Genomic DNA, 22,553 nt, shown 5'->3' with positions numbered 1-22,553 from the left:
CAATTAATATATTATAGCCCGTAGAAAAAAGCCCGTAGTTCCTGTTGAAATTTAAATCAGAAGGCTGCAAATAAAAAAAGAGGCATTCCATTTTTATTTACATTTTATTTATTTATTTATTTATTTTTTTTTTATTCGATTTTGCATGTATACAGTACAAGCTATACAGTATCAAGCTTTGCTTTGTTCCATGTTCTGGTTGAAGCAAAACTTGTTATTTCAGTTATGTCAGATCTATACTTTCTAAAAGCGATTCTCAGATCAGAAATATTGATACTTCTGATACTTGAGTCATGTGAGGTCATGGATTTCATTAGCAGGAGTAGCACAGCGAAAACTATTGTGATTGTGATTGTTGTTGATACAAACTGCTTTTTCCTCCGCCTGGGACCGAGTCTCCGAGTCGATTACACAGTGATTGTGGTGTGTTGTGACAAGTGAGTCCCACCTGACAGGTTGACTGTGTCATGTGACAGGAATGTCTCTGAGGGGGTGGAGGTGGGAGAGGGGGACCTGATAGCATTGGGAGTCAAAGCTTGAAGGTCGCGATGACATCACACCCATCTCACTAATCTGACGTTTCGACTTCTGCTGCTGCTGCTGCAGAGGGTTTTTTTCCCTTCACCTCCTTCTAATACTGCCTTTCTTTGTGTGTGTGTGTGTGTATGTGTGTATTGTGTGTGTGTGTGTGTGTGTGTGTGTGTGTGTGTGTGTGTGTGTGTGTGTGTGTGTGTATGTGTGTGTGTGTTTTGCATTCTTCTCTCTTTCCTGTGGTCTTTTCCTGTGGTCAGCCCTCTCTTGTCGCCCTCGGCTAGCCCCATATCAGGCCGAAACACGCTGCCGCGGAAGCAGGACAGGTAAAGCTCACCTGTGTTTGGAGGTTCAGCTGTTTCAAGCTAGTGGAGTCTGTGGTGGAGGGCACATCCATCCAAATATCAATAACATCAGCACCAGCGTCGATATTAGTGTGATGGGATTGATCCTTTACATTTGTATCTAGATATTGCAATTGTATATGTTAGTGTGTTTAGTGTGTAGTTTAGTCTAGTGTTGACTGTAATTCCCATCAGAAAAAAACTGAATTGGAGGTAAACAGCCAGCAGCCCTTTATCAAGACTTGTGCTCTAAAGGTGCTACAGGCATTAATTGGTATGGAGAAATATTTTAGATTTACCCAAGATTATCCAAATTTTGTCCTGGATTTTAACAAATTAATAATCCTCGTGGGATTAAATTAAAGCTCCTTAAAATTTGTTCAGATGTGACAATTTTATGATATCTTTCTGACCTGAATCAAAAAATGGATTGGATATTGGTGACACTGGCTCTTTATCCACTTGGAATCAGATTGATAATCAATCTTGCAGTATCGCACACCACCACTAGTTGTAGTTTTCTCTGGCGAACGGTGCCACCTTCCGCCAAACAGAGAGCATCGCGCTGGGGGGAGAAAAAAAACTTTCAGGAGTTTCAGAACTGCCTTGTTGTCGCTTCTTGTGCTCATTGTGTCTGTGCTTTTGTGCGTGCGTGCGTGTGAATGTGTGTGTGTGAGCGTGCGTTTGGTAGTTTGTGGTTGTTTCTCCCGTGTTGAGTGGTGTTTTCCAGTGGTGTGTTGGCTGTCGGTGCTCTACACCACTTGCTGTCTTTTCACTGTGTACATAACGCCACCTGGTGGCAGAATTGAGTTTGTCTTGGCCTGCAAAACGTAGTTGTTTTCACCTCAGTGAGCCCTCAGTGAATACTATGTTGGAAATTCACCTCAACAATTAATCAGAATGACTGGAAGGACTGGAGATAAAAGCAGGATGTTTTGCTCACCCCAATATACAGAGTCAGTCAAAAGAATGTATCATCATACATCAGAAAAAGAAAAACTTGCATTAATATTTCAATATAAAATTTATTCAGACATCATGACATTAATACAAGTGACCTTTGGCCAGGTCTACAGTTGGTAGAGGCCATTGGCTTCAAGACATTTATGTGCACAGTGAAGTACTGCTGCTTGAGTGACATTTGTAACCTCAACACTTGTGCTACATTCATGAGAGTAATAGTGCCCCCTGTTGGGAAAACACGGTACAACAGTACACAGTGTTATCAGTAATGTGATCAAACTTCAAAAGAGGCATCCATATGTGAACAAGTACTCACGCAAATTAAATATTTATGCAAGTTTTTCTTTTCCTGATGTGTGTATGCATTGTTTTGGCTGACTCTGTATCTTCTCGAGATGCTCTTCTGTCATTGGCTCGCTCTCCTTTTCCTGCTCTCAAGTGTCTCTCCTCCACAGCGGGCCGCCTGGTGGCAGAAACACTCTGCCTAAGAAGGGACTCAGGTACTGACATCACTGTTGTCGCTGCACAACCCCGACCACCACGATGGTGTTCGTCTCTTGTCTCCACTGTTTTGATTTTCTGCACCATCATCATCATCATCATGGACGCTCTTGATTGTGGCTCTCACTCTGATCCAAAAAAATGCTTTGACGTTGTTTTTTGGTTTGTTTTTTTACGCTCTTCTTCAGCACTTGGGCACTTTTGTGTTTGATTGTGTTGTGTTTTATTACTTTGAGGTGGCATGTCGCACACAGACGGCTTTTTGAGGAGGGGATTGAAATCTTATTTACTTTTTTTTTTTCATACTTTTTTTTCCACCTGTTTCTCAATGTGTGTGTGTGTGTCTCTGCTGCTGATGCTGCTCCTTGTTTCAGTCTTGGGCTTCATTCACACCTTCTCGCTACTTGCTAATCTGGTACATGGGACCACCACCTCCTCCTTCTCTTTCACCTCCTCTTTGGGGTCAAAAAATGTTAAATCCAAAATAAATCATCTTGGTGCTGGAAGAAAAAAATTTCCCCTCGTTTTGTGTGTCCACGCTTCCGCTTGAAGTTCATGGTTGTCTTTTCTTTTCTTTTTTGTAGATATGGGCCGTCCCAGCAACAGCTGCGTGGCCACGAGGAGAGCCGCGATTGGCTGCGCTCGCACTCCACCAGCGGGCTGCAGGAGTCGGCCAGTAACTCCCCCTTCTCCCCCGGCTCCAGCCTCACCTCCCCCTCCGGCTCGCGCTTCACCTTCGGCCAGCTGGGTAGGTGGCCACGCCCACAGCTCAAGCCGCCGCCCCGCTGCTGAAGTTTCCACTGGAGTCTGATTTTTATTGATTTGATGCGGGTTTTTTTTTCGATTCTCTTGAAAAGCTTCCAGCCCGACCTCGGCCGCTCAGATCAGCCTGGCGGGCGTGCGCAACAACAGCCTGACCAATCAGGACGCCCCCTTCGACCCCTGCGGAGACGGCCGGCTGAGGAACTCGTGCATGTCGCTGGACGAGAAGAGCCGAACCATGAGCAGGTCGGGCTCCTTCAGGGACGGCTTCGAGGAAGGTAGGATGGAGAGCACTGATGGATGGATGGATGGATGAATGATGGATGGATGGATGGATGGATGGATGGATGGATGAGGGATGATGGATGGATGGATAATGGATGGATGGATGGATGGATTGGTGGGTGGATGAAGAATGGATCGATGATGGATGAGTGGATGCTGATGGATGGATGGATGGATGGATAATGGATGGATGGATTGGTGGGTGGATGTAGGGATGGATGGATTGATGATGGATGGATGAGTGGATGCTGATGGATGGACAGGCGGATGCTGATGGATGGATGGATGATGGATGAGTGGATGATGATGGATGAAGGTTAATGGATAGATGGATGGATGAATGGGTAGATGAAGGATGTGTGGATGATGATGGATAGATGGGTGGATTATGGATGAATGGCTGGATGGATGATGGATGAGTGGACGGTGATGGATGACAGATGGATGGATGAATGGGTAGATGATGGATGTGTGGATGATGGATAAATGCATAGATGGATGGACAGCGTCTTGTCTGTGTTATACAATTTCTTTTGTGTATATATATATATATATATATATATATATATATATATATATATATATATGTATGTATGTATGTATGTATGTATGAATGTATGTATGTATGTATGAATGTATGTATGTATGTATATATATATATATATATGTATATATATATATATATATGTATATATACATATATATGTATATATATATGTATGTATATATATATATATACATATATATATATATATATATATATATGTATATATATATATACATATATATATATATATGTATATATACATATATGTATATCCGTCTCCCAACTTCGGCTTCGTCCATATCGTTTTTCATGTGCTAGAGGCGTACGAGGGGTCGGGTTTTACTCCGCCGCTGTTTGATTGACAGGACAAAAAGTTACTTTGCCCCGCCCTTAGAGACACCCCTTCCCCTCCACCCTCTCTCCGCCCCCTCCCCCCAGTCCAAACATTGTAGCGTTGGTTGGTTGCGCTTTTCCTGTTTGGAACCTTCTGCCCCCGGTGGACACAAAGTCTTGAGCGGCAGCTGCTTGTATTTGTTCATCAGAGGTGTGTGTGTGTGTGTGTGTGTGTGTGTGTGTGTGTGTGTGTGTTGGGGGGGTTCTGTGTTCAGGCCTTTTGTCTCACTGTGCAACAGGTGGGAATTGTAACTGAGATTGAAACGCGAGCGCTGTGATGTTACAAGATGACACAGAACCAGCGTGTGTTTCCTGTTGGGCCGGCGGTGACAGGGACCAATCAGCTGTTGGTGTGTGTGTGTGTGTCTGTGTGTGTGTGTGTGTGTGTGTGTGTGTGTGTGTGTGTGTGTGTAGGGTGGGGGGCGATGGATGTCACCACAAGATTTATGCACAACAATAATTTTTGCAAATGTGTGTTATTAATCTAAAATGAGATCCTCCAAATGATTGAGCAAAGTTTTCAAATATTTCTGCTAGAATTTAACCTCCAAACAAACTGACTACACGCTGCAGTACCTCGCTGACTTCTCATCCTCAGTTTAGAAAAAAAAATGAAAAAATGTTTATTGTGCTTTATTATTATAGCTTTAACTTCCTTTTCTTCCTTTTTTGTTTTTTTCTTTCCTGACGAGACTTAAAATATGATGATGTCATGTTTATAGTTTGTGTGTTCTGATATGTGCTAATTGTTGGGACTTTATATTTGTCAATTGAAATTGAATAAGTAAAAATGATTTTCAAAAAAAAACCCAACAACCTTTATGACACATTCGCTAACCTAAAGTAACCTTATGAAAGCAATAAAAAAAGAAGTGTGAAAACTCTTTAAAAAAAATACAAAGTTTTTGTTCCCGTCTGTAATGTGTGATTAGTGAGTCAGCAGCGGTGATTTCCAGGCTGTGTTTGACTTTATAGCTGTTGAGCTGCAGCCCCTGAGGATAGAGAGAGAGGGAGAGAGAGAGAGAGAGAGAGAGAGAGAGAGAGATGGTGCATGTGTGTGTGTGTGTGTGTGTGTGTGTGTGTGTGTGTGTGTGTGTGTGTGTGTGTGTGTGTGTGTGTGTGTGTGCAGGCTGGGAGCGAGGTGGGTGGTTTTTTAATGAAGTTGGCTGTTGTGGGTCTGTTGTGTGTCTGTTGTGTGCTCAGACTGCTGCTGCTCTCTCTAATCCTCTACCTTCCCTTCTCTCTCTCTCTCTCTCTCTCTCTCTCTCTCTCTCTCTCTCTCTCTGTCTCTTTCTCTCTCTCTTCATATCTAGTTCACGGGTCGTCTCTGTCTCTGGTCTCCAGCACCTCCTCCATCTACTCCACGGTAAGGCGCGAAGTCATGCTTGAAAATTTTTTTTTTTTCATTTTTAACTTGGCTTGTCTCGTCTGGTTCTGCTTTTAAAACGACCAATTTGTGTGAAAATTGCTGTCCACGCCCTCTCTGACGAGCAGTAAGTCCTAAAATGTATCAAATCTAAATAAACAAACAAACTAATAAATAATACATAAAAATATTTCTAATAATGTTAGTCAACTTTAAAACATGAATAACTAGCAATCTAAAAAAAAAAAAAATCTAATAATAAAAAAAGGAGAGAAAAAAAATTACAAATTTCCGACAATAGTCTACAATTAGCAATTTCAAAAAAAAATCTTCAAGCTTTAATGATTCATTATTAAACAAACATGAAACACCAACTTCCTGTTGCCGCACCTGGCAGGCTGGCTGGGAATCAGCCCCCCAGTGCCAGTCAGCCAATCACAGCACAGTGGGTGTTTTTTTTTTTCTTTTTCTATCCCACAACTCCTCCCTTCTTCTTAAGTGGGCGGGAGGTTTTATTTTTCCTCTCCTCTCTCACTCATTCACTCACTCACCTGGGCAGGTCTAGATGAGACACTGTTCCCTGTGTGTGTGTATGTGCATGTGTATGAGAGAGAGAGAGAGGCCCAGGTGTGAAATCAGAGCTGGAGGGGAAGTAGCTAGCGGCGGCGGAGGCTAGAAATGCTAACGACCTTGTCGGTGCCGTGGCAGCAGACGGTAGGAAGTCGAGTTAATGAGAGAAAAAGTTAGTAGAGTTAATGATAAGTATTGTCTGTTGGATTCATTGATGATTTAAACTAATTGTACCACAGGACAGTGGGGGGCACTGTTGTTTAAATATTGTAATATCAGTAATATCAGTTTTTCTTAATCTTAATCTTTCTTAGTCGCTCAAATATTGTGTGAAATTTGTAATTGAAAATTTTTTTTAAACGTCAGTCTCTGAAAATATTTTTCAAATACTTTTCCTTCTGTGATGTAAATCTCTGGATATTTTCTATAGTTTTAAAATGATATTTATGTATTATCAATTTTATTTATTTATGTTTATCTGTCTGAGAGCTAATTATGTGTTTTATGGTATATTTAGCCAATTAGCTTGATCGACCTGTGTGTGCATGTATGTGTGTATGTGTGGTGTTGTGTGTGTGTGTGTGTGTGTGTGTGTGTGTGTGTGTGTGTGTGTGCGAACAGATGACATGTTGAAGGAGACAGAAAAACAACCCAACCACCTACTTGTTTTGTGTTGTGGGAGTTCAGACCTTCCTCCAAGCAAAGTCTGATGAAAAAAGATTCAGCAATGACACAATGACTATAATTATCTATAATATCTGTTAATACTGAAGACAGACTAATCTGAAGTCTGATGAAACAAAACCATCTTTATAGAGTCAAGCATTACTTACTATTCCCAGGCTGTCACTGTCATCCGACAGGAGATTAAAACAACTAAAAATGACGTCCACTTCTTTAAAACTTTTTTTTTTAGCAGTACGTCTTTAATACGATAAGAAGTTTTGCTTATCGTGCAAGCAATTTTTCTTTGGCTTGGTCCTCCTTTTCCTCTCTTCTTCTCTGCAACCTCTCTGACCTCCAACTATTGTTCAGTGTGGAGACAATAGGAGTCACAGGCACGCACACACACACACATAAACACACACACATATGCAGGTACATCTTGGTGAAAACGCCTTTGGGAAGGACGTCTCTGCTTTCCAGACACATTACACCAGTTCCAGAGGTGGTAAAAGTATCCACATTCTGTACTTGAGTGAAAGTAAAAGTTCTGATTCAACTCCTTCACTCAAGTAGAAGTCAGAAAAATTAAAAAAGTAACAAAGAGAAAATGGCCATAAATGAAACCGTGCATTAGTTGATCATGTCGCAAAATGAAAAACAGCTCTGCTCCTCTCAATAATATAGTTTGTTTTCTTTTTCAATTGCAGCACAACCAAACTGCAATCAGTAATGGTTCTGACCAGTGAGTCCCTGTTGGATGTTCCCACTTTTAATAACAACTGATGTTATTTTCAACATGTTTATTTTTCTCTGTACTGAAAGCGCATTGGAAAGTCTCCTCAAAGACGAGGTGCTTTAAAATGTCATCCAAAAATTAAAATTACACAATAGCAGAGTTCAAATAGCTCCACTTCAAGCAACAATAACAAATTACATTGTACAGAATTTGTGTCTTTTAAAGACTTTTTAAGCACAAAAGTGACCAGCGTGTTTTTTCCAATGTAGGAAGTAGAAGGTACAAATATTTGTGTTCAATTGTAGGGGGTCAAAGTAAAAAGACGTCAGAAAAAGAAATACCCACGTAAAGTACAGATACCTGAAAGATCTACTTGTATACAGTCACAAAGTATTTGTACTCGGTTACTTCCCACCTCTGACCACTTCCTCCACGTGTGTTCATACATTGCTGCTCCTCTCCGTGAACACTTCTCTAATGATTTATTTTCTTTTCCTCTCTTTCTTTCCTTCTTTCTCATGTCCCTCATTCTTTCTTTCTTTCCTTCCTTCATATCCTTCTTTCTTTCTTTTTTCTTCTTGCAGAATGAGGAGAAGTCTCAGTCGGAGGTAAGCCCCGCCCCCACACTTCTCCCCCATCCTCCTGTTTTCTTCACTCTTTAATTTTCTGTGTTCCGGCAGTTGGACTTGTTGCAACACGTGTGTGTGTGTGTGTGTGTGTGTGTGTGTGTGTGTGTGTGTGTGTGTGTGTGTGTGTGTGTGTGTGTGTGTGTGTGTGTGTGTGGTGGTTTCCTCATGCATGTGTCTAGCTATGGCACTTGTAACTGTATTGTGCCTTGAGCCCTTGAACAGGCTCTTGTTCCTGTGCAAACACCTGCGTAACGCCTCACCTGTTTCCATCCTCTGTGTTTCCTCTGCATGCTAACAACTGAGCCATCAGTCTCCCCATAGAAGTAGTGATGAAAATACCTAATAATAAATAATATGAAAAAAAAACCCATAGTAGTTTCATCGGAAATTGTCGCAACTATATGTACATATATTTTTCTTTTGCTATTCCTCTTTTTGATGGCGTCATGCTTAAATCCTCAGATCCGCAAGCTGCGCAGGGAGCTGGACGCCTCCCAGGAGAAGGTTTCCGCCCTGACCACACAGCTCAGTGCCAATGTAAGAAACCAGCACGCAACAAAACACACAACACACCTCTCAACATATGACAGCGGCTACACCAGCGGTGGGCAAAATGCGGCCCGGGGCCCAATTAGCCCCAAGTCTGAGACAACCACAAATCCTGAAGCTTAGGAATTGATTCTCTCAAAAGAAAACAGGATTGTGATTTTGCATGAAAGAGTGCACCGAGAAAAAGGGTGAATCATTTGATTCGTGCATCCTAAGGCCTCTCCAGTCTGGCCAAGCGCCCTCCGTCTGTGATCTGCAGGCAGGTGTGGTGTTGGAGCACGCTGGGGATCAGAGATCCGGTGGGGAGCAGAGAGGGTGTCGGATTACTGCAGGTCTGCGTCGCATGATGTGAACGGAAGATTTATTGCGGCGCCGCCGCACAGGATGGAGCACTGCGACTGATTGTTTAAAGCGCTAAATCACATCCAGAGGCGTCTGGAAGCGGCAGGAAAAACTCCCCAGTAGGAAGAAGAAGTCTGGAGGAGACCCCACCCCTCTGGCGGGGGTGGAGTCATCTGCTTTGAGCTTTAGGTTGGGGTGATATAGGAGGTAAAAGAGAGTGAATACTTACAAAGATCTCACTATATAGATATAGGTATGTATAGAGAAAAAAATTTAAATACAGAAAAATACACACACACATATGTATACATATATAAGTATGTATGAATATACATGCATGGATAGATAGATAGATAGATAGATAGATAGATAGATAGATAGATAGATAGATATAATTATGCCTGAAATTATTTTGAAATTTAATTAGACTTGAATGTATATCTATATAGATGAATACAGATGAATACATATTGATGCGATCAGCCTTTTTTTTTTAGCCCTATGTTTACAGCCTCCTGCTAAAAACCAATGCTTTGCTGGACCCTCCCCATGTTTCTGGAGAAAAAACAAAATATATGTTTCACCACCTCTGGCAGAAACGTCATGAAAGGGACGAATAGGATGATTTTATTGACCTCTTGCAGAGTGAGACAAACCCCAGCAATGAAACATTCTCGACTTTTGTCAAAAGCCCTTTTCGTTGCTCTCCCGCAGGCCCACCTGGTGGCAGCGTTTGAGCAGAGTCTGGGCAACATGACCATCAGGCTGAAGAGTCTGACGCTGACGGCGGAGCAGAAGGTCAGAGCAGCTTCTCCTCTCGTCTTCTGCCTTTGTTTTTGGCATGTTCAGCCACTGCATGTCAACCCGTGGTCGCCCCTCCCCTGCTCTCTCTCAGGACTCTGAGCTCAACGAGTTGAGGAAGACCATCGAGCTGCTGAAGAAGCAGAACGCCGTCGCCCAGGCCGCCATCAACGGTGTCATCAACACGCCTGAACTGGCACCCAAGGGCGACAGGACAGGTGAGGAGCAGGGACACTGCAAACCCAGTTGCACTGCAAACACAGTAGCAGTACAAACACAATCGCACTGCAAACACAGTTGCACTGCAAACACAGTTGCACTGCAAACAGACGCACTGCGACACAGACACACTGCAAACACAGACACACTGCAAACAGACGCACTGCGACACGGACACACTGCAAACTCAGTTGCACTGCAAACACAGACACACTACAAACGCATCTGCACTGCAATCACAGACGCACTGCAACAAAACACATTGCAAACACAGTTGCACTAGTACAAACACAATTACACTATACATATAAATATATATATATTTATACATGCATATATATATATGGGTGTGTGTATACATATATATATATACATATATATATACACACATATATAAAATATACAGAAACAACTTTTTACTTCAAATCTGACAGTGATGGAAAAAGTTAGAGAAATAAAAAGCAGATTTTTTTTTCTTTTACCGTTGAAATCAAACTTTGGCACTTTCAAAAAATCTCTGATTTGGATGTCTCTGTCAGCGTGAGCTGTTTAATCAAACTCGTCAACAAAGGTTTTCTTCTTCCTTCTGTCCACAGCCAGCAGCAACGGCGGCCAGAACCAGCAGCAGAACCAGCAGCAGAACCAGCAGCAGCAGAACAACCAGCAGCAGCAGAACCAGCAGCAGCCGGACTTGCGCATCAGGCGGCAGCACTCATCGGACAGCGTGAGCAGCATCACCAGCGCCACCAGCCACTCCAGCGTGGGCTCCAACATGGACGCCGACGGCAAGAACAAGAAGAAGAACAAGAAGAACTGGGTGAGAACCTGCATGTCTTTGAAGGTTCTCAGCCGTCCAGGTCATCTTCAAGTACAAGGGTTAGGTTAAGGGCAACTAACTTGAGAACCAGCAGCAGCTTCCTGCAGGGGAAACTTCTGGAACTCACCGTCGCTCTGTTTTCTTCTCCTCTTTCTCTCTTTCTTCCTCTCCCTTTTGTGGTTTTTTCGCTTTCTTTTGTCGTTATCTGCTTCTTGGCTTCACGTGTTTGACGGGTTTCACACCTCTCAGGCCTCCTACGCCGGGGAAAAGGTGAAAAACCACTCAGGGAATTATTATTTATACCAGCTGGTGACTCATTTAGTCGTTTCCAGGTCAAAGCACCATTTTTCTTTTTCAACCAAACCTTAGCCATTGATTGGATGCAACATTTTTGGGCTGCCACCACGTGTTAACTGTCACAGTGAAAATGGACCTATTGTGTTTCTTTTCAATGCCAATTTGTCTTGTGAGCGACAACAACTTTATTTGCAGGCAGAGGTGGCCAAAGTTTTCACATTCGGAATTTCAGTAAAAGTAGAGATAGTTGTTCATATATATATATATAAAAAAAGCTCTAGTTAAAATAACAGAACTGAGCTCAGCTTCTTTTACTCAAGTCAAAGTCAGAAAGTACTGGTTTTGAATTGTACTGAAGTAATAAAAAGCACAAATGTTTTTTGTTTTGTCATATACCCTTGATATAGTACAACATAATACTACAAACCACTAAATGAGTCGAACCTCGCTGTTGTTATTTATTTCATTTTATTTATTTTTACTTACAATCCTGCTTCACAACCCCTTCACTCACCTTTTTTTTAATGTTGCTTCAAGAATTTTTTGTGCACCGGAGGACATGTCAGTGACAATGAAGTCAGTGAAGCTGCTTTTATTATCATTATTATTATCATTATTATTATTCCCTCTGTGTGGTCTTGTAGTTCTGAGACCATATTGTTGTTAGCGCCCCCTGTTTTGCTGGTTCTGCTGGTTCTGCAGCTTGTGGTGTGGTAGTTTCCTGCTCCTGTGTGTGTGTGTGTGTGTGTGTGTGTGCGTGCGTGTGTGTGTGCGTGTGTGTGTGTTGATGAGACCCGACTAAAGGTGTGTTCCAAAGCTGTGCTGGATCACCAGAGACCCTCTAGTTCCCCCTCTGGTGGTGGTGAATGGTAGTACAGCTTTAGTTCGCAGACATTTAGCTGATGCTAAACACACACACCAGCACACACACACACACACACACACACACACACGCGCACGCTGGAAGCCATGTGAACGTGTCCTCTTTTTATCTCTCTGTCCTCCTGGTGCTTCGCTCCGCTTGGCAGGTGTATGAGGTAAGAGCTGCTGGGATCTGCTGACCCCTGCAGGCCAGACGCAGCAGTGCTGCCTCACTCCTCCTCCTCCGCTCTAGCTCACTAACCTCTTCCTGTCCTCTCCAACACTCACTTCCCCTCCTCACAGTTGCTCTTGTGACACCTGAAAGCAGCTCTGGGACGAAACAAAAACAAAAACAAATTCAGCCAAACGTCCTGAACTGAATGAAACTGAATCTGAATCCAGCCTTGAAATTGGATTGGAATTCTGGAATTTCATCCGAAGCTGAAGCAGGTGTCAGAAGGCAGACTACCTACAATTCCTTTCTCCCTCAGACTAACTTGCACTTTTCGAACTGCACTGGAAAGTGTTTCTCTTTTTGTTCTTGTAATTATAACCTTGATTATTTGTTTAAATTTTACACAGAAGCATTATTTCAGTTCTTCAGCTTTGAAATGTCACCTTTTTATTTCGTGTGTTACTTGATGTTTGCTTGTATTTGTATGATCTTCATTTTTATGGGTCAATATTATCCAAGTAATACAAAAATTATTTACTGTCCTAATAATCAACTTTCAAATTTAAAATTTGTCTAGGTTAAACTTGATACTTATTCATGTGTAAATTTCACGTACAGAATTTCCGAGGAATTTCTGCTGGGAAATTTTTACCAAGGGGTTTTTTTGTTGTTTTTTTCCCAAAAAAAATGTCCTTCCTCCTCCTCCTCCTCCTGCCTCCTTCTTTTTTCCTCCTCCTCCCCGCACTCCTCCACCCCCCCCCCCCTTTTCCTCTTCCTCCTCCTCCTCCCCTTCTTCCTCCTCCTCCCCCTATTGACTGTCAGAGAGTCTTCACCTCCTCCTCATCACCTCTTTGTCTCTGTGTGTGTTTTAATTCTTCCTCCCTCAGCTGCGGAGCTCCTTCAAACAGGCCTTCACCAAGAAGAAATCCCCCAAGTCTGCGTCCTCCCACTCCGACATTGAGGAGATGACCGACTCGTCGCTGCCGGCTTCGCCCAAACTGAGCCACAACGGCACGGCGGCGTCCAGCCTCATGCTGAGGAGCACCCACTCCAGCTCGCTGTAGGTGCAGCTGCAGCTGCAGCAGGCGGCCGACAACAGCACCACCTGCTGCTGCTTTAACTAAAAACAACCACAACAAAAGTTAACGTTGCTCGTTTGTGTGTGTGTGTGCGTGTGTGTGCGTGCGCACGTGTGTGTGTGTGTGTGTGTGTGTGTGTCTGTGTGTGTGTGTGTGTGTGTGTGTGTGTGTGTGTGTGTGGGTGGGTGCGTGTGTCCGCAGCCTGTCGGAGTGCCTGGACGGCGAGGCGGAGACGGTGATGCAGCTGCGCAGTGAGCTGAGGGAGAAGGAGATGAAGCTGACGGACATCCGACTGGAGGCTCTGAGTTCTGCTCACCAGCTGGACCAGCTGAGGGAGGCCATGAACCGCATGCAGGTCTGCAAACAGCAGCCATACTGGTCACAGAAGTTTGGCGGGCCGGATTCAAAAGCTTAATGGGCTGCATATAAGCCTCTGGCTGTAGTTTGCCCATGCCTGGTCTAGAGGCTCTGTTTTGAAAAGAAATAATAATAATTAGGGCTGTCAAAATGAGATTAATCCCAGACATTCCACAGTTAACCCGCGATTAATGGCATTTTTGATTTGCATGTTGAAAATTCATGTTGTTTTGCATGACAAGACAGTTTTTATGTTCATAAATGTAAGGTTTTTTTAAAAACTGGGAACTAAAAACAACAGCCACATTCCTGAGCTTTTGTTTTATTGTTATTTCTTTTAAAACAGTGCATACAGGTCAGAGCATTCAGTTGCCGCCCATTTAGCATTAGCTCCAGTTAGCTTATTCGATGTACTCGCATTCGATGTACTGTTTCCAAACATATGGCTTGTATGACCTGAACTACGGGTGAACGGAAGGGACAAAAAAGGCTTGCAATCAAAAAAAAACAAAAACAAAAAAAAACAGCCCATCATGCTTCATATTTAATCGCCTCCTTCTGCAGCTGGAGATCGAGAAGCTGAAGGTGGAGAACGACCGGCTGAAGCTGGAGAACCAGGGCAGCCGGAGCGGCTCCCAGGCCTCCATCACCTCCTCGCCTCCCCCTCACACCCACGGCCAGGGCCCAGGAGCCGGGCTTGGACCTGGACACCCCCAGCAGAGCCTCAACCTCACCAGCAGCGAGTCCAGCAGCCTGGGTGAGAGGACGAGCGACCACGAGGCTCAAACCTCTCGCTGTTCCTACAAAACAGAAAATAAGCATTTCCTGTCTCTCTGTCCGTCTGTCTCTCTCCCTATCTCTCTCTCTCTCTCTCTCTCTGTCTATGTCTCTGTCTCTCTGTGCGTCTCCCCCGGCAGACATGCTGCTGGACGACGGCGGAGGTGAAGGCGGGGGGGCGAGGAAGGAGGGGCGGCGCGTGAAGATCGTGGTCAGCCTGGACGACGGCGCCGAGTGGGCGGAGGTGAGCTTTCACACAGTGCTGTTACGTTACTGTTATTATTGTCATCCATCCATGCATCCGTCCATCTTCTACACCTGCTTCCTCCTGCACTGACGTGCCTGTTTTTCTGGTGTTATTTTTATCTATCTGAATTAATAGAAGTTAATTCATTTAGATTAATTATTGATTAATCTGTTATTAATCTATATTACACTTAATCTATATGAATTAATCTATATGAATTACTTAATTAATCTAGAACTGTTTGTGTTTCTCTGTCCCCAGGGTGGGCGGGGCCGTCACTTCCTCATTGGCTGCATCGGCGTGAGCGGTAAAACCAAGTGGGACGTCCTGGACGGAGTGGTCCGCCGCCTCTTCAAGGTGGTCACATGACACATTGGGAACCTCGTCCTGGACTTTTTGACCGGTCGGACTTTGTGGCTCAATGTGTATTTGTGTGTGTGTGTGTGTGTGTGTGTGTGTGTGTGTGTGTGTGTGTGTGTGTGTGTGTGTGTCAGGAGTACGTGAGCCACGTGGATCCCGGCGGCCAGTTGGGTCTGAGCACCGACAGCGTGGAGGGATACAACATCGGCGAGGTGCACCGGCCGGGCCGTCCCAGCGCCGCCCACTCGCCGGAGCTGCTGCCCTGCGGCTACCTGGTGGGCGACAGCGACACCATCAACGTCCAATTAAAAGGTGCAGTGCTGCCACCCGGTGGTCCCTTCTGGAACTGACAGCGTCTGAAGCGTCTGAACAGATAGAGCCCCTCCCCCAGCAGTTTGTGTCTTTTCTTTCTGTCTTCTTCTTCTTCTTCTTCTTCTTCTTCTTCCTAATAACTCACTCAACAGTGTTGTGTTGTGCAGTGGTAAAGTAGCCAAAGGAAAACACTGAATTTGCAAAGTATCAAATGAAAATTTTAAGATTTTTTTTTCAAGTTCTTAGCATCTTAACCTCCTGGCCTTCTTCTGTGTTTTTCAAAGTAGCCTAAATCAATCACTTCTTGTTCTCTTCCACAAGATTTTGAAGCTGAGCTCTAAGCACTTTTTTCTTGAATTTCCCTACAAAATAGTTAAACAAATAAGTATTTGTCTCACTAATTCAAAAGCAGATGATCGAATCGAAGGTTGTTGGGATGAGAAGGTTTCCCTACTTACCTGGCCTGTGTGGTCATGCATGTGCGTGCGTGTGTGTGCAGGCGTGTGCAGCGAGAGCGTGGACTCGCTGGTGTTCGACACTCTCATCCCCAAGCCGATGCTGCAGCGCTACGTGTCGCTGCTGAGGGAGCACCGCCGCGTCATCCTGTCGGGCCCCAGCGGGACGGGCAAGACCCACCTGGCCAATCAGCTGTCCCGACACCTGCTGCGGCTGGAGGGACGACCCCTGACCCCGCACGCCATCATCACCTTCAACGTGGACCACAAGTCCAGCAAGGTGGGAGGAAGTGGGAGGACCTGTGTTTGAGAAAAAAAAAAGTATGAGGTCATGTGATGTTTCAGTGTGAGGAGCAAAATGAACACTGATTCAATTAAATTCAATTAAATTCAAAAAAAGAATACAATTAAATAATGATAACAATAATAATAATAATAATAATAATAATAATAATAATAATAATGATACAATCAGGTGTCATTTTCTTTAGATTTTGTCTAGTACCCACCTGGATTCATTTAAAAAAAAATGTAATCTCTTTACTATTGATCATATGAGATTAGATATGTTATTGTTGTGTATTATGTTTATATGTTTGGCCTTTAAATAAATATCTAATGCTATTTTTTATTCCCAGTGGTCATGACCCACTATTTATTGTCTTTTTAAAGGCTGTGCAATGAATAATTGAAAGTTTGCTAAAGTAATTTGAGCTAAAAACAAACAAACAAAAAAACAAACACGACATCAAGGAACAAGTAGCTGTTAAAAAAAATGTAGAGAAGGTTGCTGTCCACAGGAATCTCGTCACATTAAAGGACTCCACTTTTAGTTGCATCAACAGGTTGAGTTTTCACACTAATCCTCCTTCTGTGTGTCTGCAGGAGCTGCGCCAGTACCTGTCTGGCCTGGCTGAGCACTGCAGCGGCGTCCCGGAGGCGGAGAGCCCTCTAGTGGTCATTCTGGACAACCTCCACCACGTCAGCTCGCTGGGGGAAATCTTCAACGGAGTCTTCAGCTGCGACTACCAGCGCTGGTCAGCTCACACACACACACACACACACAAAAACACACACACATACAATGTTAACGTTGGAAAAGTAAAACCACCAGAACGCTCAATTTGAAACCATTGAATTTTACTGGAGTGTTGCGTCTTTTACAATGTTTCTCTGCTGGCCAGTTCAACTCATTCTTACCGTCCTCGAATATTTCTATTTTCTAAATGATGTCAAGTGTCAGATGATGTCATAAAGCATTTCAATACATGTTTCTCCTGTTTGGTTTGGTCATAATAAGTGTTTCCCCATGGATGCACGCTGTTGTGAGCTTCCAGTCATTAGCTTCCAGTCTGGAGGCTATTTAGACATTCAACACATTTCTGAATAAAGATTTCTTTATGGCTAGCTTGTCAGCTAAACGGAGCTTTAGCTTGTGTTTGTCTGTGATGCGACTTCATGTTGATCTCACTCTGCGTGTTTGTGTCTTCATTTCCAGCCCCTACATTATTGGCACCATGAGCCAAGCAACGTCCTCTGCACCCAACCTGCAGCTTCACCACAACTTCAGGTAAACCCCCTCACACCGATATCCCCCATTCCTCCATCCATCCGGCCATTCATCCATTCCTCCATCCACCCATCTCTCCATCCAACCATCCACCCACCTATCCATCCATCCATCCATCCATCCATCTATTCACTCATCCACCCACCCATCAATCCATCTATCCATCCATCTCTCTATCCATCCATCCATCCACCCACTTATCCATCCATCCACCCACCCATCAATACATCCATCCATCTCTCCATCCATCCACCCACCTATCCATCCACCCATCTCTCCATCCATCCATCCATCTGTTCACTCATCCACCCACTTATCCATCCATCCATCCATTCACTCATCCATCCACCTATCCACCTATCCATCCATTCATCCATTCATCCATTCATCCATCCACCCATCTCTCCATCCATCCACCCACCTATCCATCCATCCATCCATTCATCCATCCACCCATCTCTTCATCCATCCATCCACCCATTCATCCATCCATCCACTCATCCACCCACCCATCCATCCATCCATTCATCTATTCACTCATCCACCCACCCACCCATCAATCCATCCATCCATCCTTCCATCAACCCACCAACCCATTCATCCACTATCCACCCACTCACCCATCCATCCATTCATCCATCCTTCCATTCACCCGTCATTCATCCATTCACCCACCCATCCAACCATCCATTCATCATCCATCCACCCATCCATCTATCCATCCACCCATCCATTCATCATCCAGCCATCCATCCATTCATCATCCATCCACCCATCCACCCATCCATCCATCCATCCATCCACCCATCCACCCATCCACTCACCCACCCGGAGGCTGGCCAATCTGAGGTCTTGAGCTCCGTGTCTCTAAACTCCACCCCCTCTGGTCAGGTGGGTTCTCTGTGCCAACCACGTAGAGCCGGTGAAGGGCTTCCTGGGCCGCTATCTGAGGAGGAAGTTGATCGAGACGGAGATCGGCAGCCGCACACGCAACACGGAGCTGGTGAAGGCCATCGAGTGGATCCCGAGGGTCTGGCACCACCTCAACCGCTTCCTGGAGACACACAGCTCCTCCGACGTCACCATCGGTAGGAGATCAGACCATCGATGAGAACGTTAATCATAATAACGATCAATAATAATAATGATAATAATAATAATAGACATCCATCTGCTTTGTGTGTGTGTGTTTGTGCACGTGTGGTGCAGGACCCCGGCTCTTCCTGTCGTGTCCCATGGACGTGGAGGGATCCAGGGTTTGGTTCACCGACCTGTGGAACTACTCCATCATCCCGTACATGCTGGAGGCTGTACGAGAAGGACTCCAGGTAGCTGCCCACGCTCTCTGGCGAGGCTTTCTTCACGGTTCATCCACTCAGTGTAGAAAATAACACCGATTATTGTTCTCGTCATTTCAGTCCAGTCCAGTTATTATGTCACAACTTTGTCATTTTTGCAAACACATCAACCGATGTATTGTTTCATTAATTACAGTTTAAAATGATTTTTTACTTTTCACCCAAGTACATTTCAGAATTGTACTTTCTTAATTTTACTCGAGTAAAAGAGTTAAATGAGTACTTTTCCTTTTCTGTACTTTTACTGAAGTACAGAATGTGTAATTTCACAAACGTTAATATAAATGAAATAATAAATTAAAAATGTTAAAATGTTAAAGTTTGACAAATCTCCTTGTCTTGCACAATTTCCAGGCGATGGAAGGCAACGTATGTACTGCATACTTTATCTCATTTTTGTGTGTGTGTGCGTGCAGCTGTACGGCCGCAGGGCAGCGTGGGAGGACCCTGCGGCCTGGGTGATTGACAGCTACCCTTGGTCGGCCACGCCCGCTGCGGCCGATTGGCCCCCGCTGCTGCAGCTCCGGCCAGAGGACGTCGGCTTCGACGGCTACTCGGCGCCCAGAGAGGGAGCCAGGAAGGAGCCGGCCCAGATCGACAGCGACGCCGACCCACTGGTGAGGAAGAGACACACACACACACACACACACACACACACACACACACACAAAGATGCTGCAAAGTGCAAGCATTTTGTCCCTAAAATTTGAGAAAGTGCAAGTAAATTTTCTAATACAGTATAATATGTCTAGTCTAGTATTCCCTCTGCAACCAGTAAGTTTGTAAAAAAATTTAAATTGTATTTATTTTTTTATTACTAAATATATTTTTGTTTTTATTATATATTTATATTTTGTTGGGCTGCTGGGGTGACGTGTCGACGTCATCGACCGTGATCACTCCAGCTTTTGGTAAATGCGAACCTACAATAATCTCACTTATACCGTTAAGACGTCTGAGGTGAAAGAAATTTGATATATTTTCGCCAAATTTGCAGATAAGAAGTTGGCGCATTTAAAACATTGTATGGTGTCTTCATTTACTGTCAACACCAGGGTTGGAAAAACTTTTTGACTGCTTTTAAAAGTTGACAGCCAGAGCAGGAACAGATGGATGGAGTGTTTTGGTGACCCACCTCATAACAACAACAAACATATATGATGGAATATGTTGAAACATGTGCTTTAATGTCTATTGAAAATAAACACAAGCAAAGTTGTAACAAAATATGTGTCTTTGAAGCCCCAGAGTATTTAGCTCTTTATTGTAAATGACTCTTAAAACGCTGAAGAAATGGATGAAATACAGCTATTTCTTACTTACTATTAATATCATTTCTTCAAGACAGATCAGGGCCAGATTGAAAAACTCAACAGGCCACATATGGCCCCCGGGCCGTAGTTTGCCCATGTCTAGTCCAAAGCATTTATCAGTACTACGGTGAAAATGAGAGGAAATGTAAATTTCACTTTGCAAGTCCATGATTTACAGTTCCGCCGCCCAGATTTTCTGCTTGCGGCCCTAAAACGTTAAGCTAGGGGGCGCCATAGTCTGACCTGGACTTTGTTTGCAGATGAACATGTTGATGCGTCTGAAGGAGGCGGCCACGTCGTCCAGCCCGCAGAGCTACGACAGCGACTCCAACAGCAACAGCCACCAGGACGACATCCTGGACTCGTCGCTGGAGTCCACGCTGTGATGACGATGATGATGATGATGATGCTGATGTCACAAGCCCACACACACACACACACACACACACCCACACACACACACACACACAAGACCTCCCCTTTTTTCAGCAGGGAAAAAAGTCCACACAGACCTGAAGCCTCTGACCTCAGCCTCAGTGTCAGAGAAGAAACAATCCAGCCACCTTCATTTGGGTGCAGGTCACCCAAATATTATGAAAAAAAAACATTGAAAGTAGTGCTGTTCAGAATAAAAAACAGGCGACAAAACCCTGCAGCACTGCGGGGTTTTTTTGTTTTTGTTTTTGTAACCGCTGTGGCCCGAAAGCTCCGCTGACAGCAGCCTCATTTCTTTATTACAGCAGACAGAATAATAGCACACAGTCTGTCACTGTTGGGGCATCATCATCATCATCATCATCATCATCATCGTCATCGTCGTCGTCGTCGCCATCACCATCACCATCACCATCACCATCATCATCATTGTCAGCATCATGATTGTCATCATCATCATCATCATCATCATCCTTCAACTGCAGCATCAGCACCAGCTTCACTTCAGCCCCTCCCTTCCCCCCAACCCCCAAATGCTTCAACTGCAGTGCACCAGAGCTGCCTGCAGGAGGCGCCGCAGGACTTTTTGTGGAACGTCGATTCCCAATTGGTGGATGGACGTTCGTTCCTCCTTTTTTTTCATGGCTGAGGTGGTTTCTGTTGTGCTCGCTGCTGGTGTTCAAATGAAGCCAAAGTGAAAGTCAAGTCTGTCTGACTTGAAACAGATTTGATTTGATTTTATTTGGTCAGAACTGCAGAAATCAAGATCTGGGGGGGGGGGGGGGTTGAAGATCACAAATTGGGGGGGGTGAAGATCACAAATTGGAGTTCACAGATTTTTTTTTGTTTGTTTGATTCATTGGAGACCACAGTGGGGGAAAAAAAAAACCAATATGTAATCCTGTGGGGGGGGGGGGGGGGGGGGGGGGGGATCATCTTTTTTTTCAAAAAAGCAAATTGAAAAGGGAAATAGCCTTATTTGTCCAGATAATTTAAACCTGATTTAAACGACTGTCATATGTACATCCTGACTTTCATGTAGAAACAATTGCAAAAAAAAAAAAAACACACAAAAAACAAAAGCACACAGTAAAGAAAAAAACACAAAACGCAATGTTTTTTTCTGTCCTACCAGAAATATGTGACATAAAATGCGATACACATTATTTATTGGACAGTTACACGGAGTTTCTTTCTTTCCTTTTCTCATGATTTTTTTCACGCCTGATTTTTCCCCCCCAACACTTGTTGATGCCTATCTGACATCCATCTGCATTGCACGCCAGAACGGACCGAAACGCTGGAGAAAAAAAACAAACTTGTAGCACAAAACGTTGGTGCAGGACCGGAAGTCCGGCCAACACGCCTTACTCTCCTTTTCTCTTTGTTTTTTGTTTGTTTTTAGTTGTTTGTCTGTTTTTTAAAACAAGTGGCGACGACGCCATGAGCCGAGTCCTTAAACTCGTCGTGAAACGTTTTGGGACGCGCGCGTTGTGCCTGTGCAGCTGGTGTAATTCATAGTTGGACCACTAGGGGGACACTGGTGCTGGTGAACTAGACGGAGGAGGTTGACGGAGCGTTAGGATTTTAATACCTCATCATCATCATCACCGCCGCCGTCGTCCTCCTAACTGTGGGGGGAAATGTCTTGAAGGTGAAAACGATGATGTGTTTTTGCTGCTTTTGTTGATAATGATAAAAAAAAAAAAATGATTATGAGAATAATGATAATACTATTGATTATAAGGGGGGGTAAAACAAAACTATAATAAGTGGAACTTGTGGCTGAATGGCGATGTGAAACATTTCATCTTTGTAAACTTAAACATTTTTTTTTAGAGGATGCTGTTCTTGTCGGTTTGTTTTATAGTCCCCTCCGCCCAAACCTCCCAGCATGCCTTTGGAGGAAGGCTGCCCGCCCGCTGTCTGTCCGGTG

General features: G+C 44.1%; 1 protein-coding gene across 11 annotated transcripts in view; it reads left to right on the top strand.

Annotated features, from left to right (window-relative positions):
- Positions 1-21,151, top strand: part of nav2a (neuron navigator 2a) — a 117,646-nt gene extending 96,495 nt beyond the window's left edge. For 5 of the 11 annotated variants that reach the window (XM_076035014.1, XM_076035100.1, XM_076034755.1 and 2 more), the window contains 23 exons: positions 792-857; positions 2,294-2,338; positions 2,924-3,087; positions 3,197-3,379; positions 5,640-5,692; positions 8,249-8,272; positions 8,756-8,830; positions 9,899-9,982; positions 10,080-10,203; positions 10,801-11,021; positions 13,242-13,414; positions 13,635-13,788; positions 14,355-14,547; positions 14,705-14,811; positions 15,076-15,171; positions 15,309-15,486; positions 15,986-16,221; positions 16,827-16,978; positions 17,440-17,511; positions 18,403-18,599; positions 18,721-18,839; positions 19,286-19,486; positions 20,443-21,151. In XM_076035014.1, the coding sequence (XP_075891129.1) occupies positions 792-857; positions 2,294-2,338; positions 2,924-3,087; positions 3,197-3,379; positions 5,640-5,692; positions 8,249-8,272; positions 8,756-8,830; positions 9,899-9,982; positions 10,080-10,203; positions 10,801-11,021; positions 13,242-13,414; positions 13,635-13,788; positions 14,355-14,547; positions 14,705-14,811; positions 15,076-15,171; positions 15,309-15,486; positions 15,986-16,221; positions 16,827-16,978; positions 17,440-17,511; positions 18,403-18,599; positions 18,721-18,839; positions 19,286-19,486; positions 20,443-20,568 (3,043 nt within the window). In that variant the 3' untranslated portion in view covers positions 20,569-21,151. The remainder of the gene's footprint in view (positions 1-791; positions 858-2,293; positions 2,339-2,923; positions 3,088-3,196; positions 3,380-5,639; positions 5,693-8,248; positions 8,273-8,755; positions 8,831-9,898; positions 9,983-10,079; positions 10,204-10,800; positions 11,022-13,241; positions 13,415-13,634; positions 13,789-14,354; positions 14,548-14,704; positions 14,812-15,075; positions 15,172-15,308; positions 15,487-15,985; positions 16,222-16,826; positions 16,979-17,439; positions 17,512-18,402; positions 18,600-18,720; positions 18,840-19,285; positions 19,487-20,442) is intronic. The other 6 variants (XM_076035263.1, XM_076034672.1, XM_076035432.1 and 3 more) reach the window with 5 other exon arrangements.
- Positions 21,152-22,553: the final 1,402 nt, after the last annotated feature.

This window comes from Nelusetta ayraudi, unplaced genomic scaffold (assembly GCF_046127955.1).
Source record: "Nelusetta ayraudi isolate G7.1 ecotype Tasmania unplaced genomic scaffold, CSIRO-AGI_Nayr_v1 ptg000002l, whole genome shotgun sequence".
Classification (NCBI taxonomy): Eukaryota; Metazoa; Chordata; class Actinopteri; order Tetraodontiformes; family Monacanthidae; genus Nelusetta; species Nelusetta ayraudi.
This window is presented reverse-complemented; position numbering and strand designations above follow the sequence as displayed.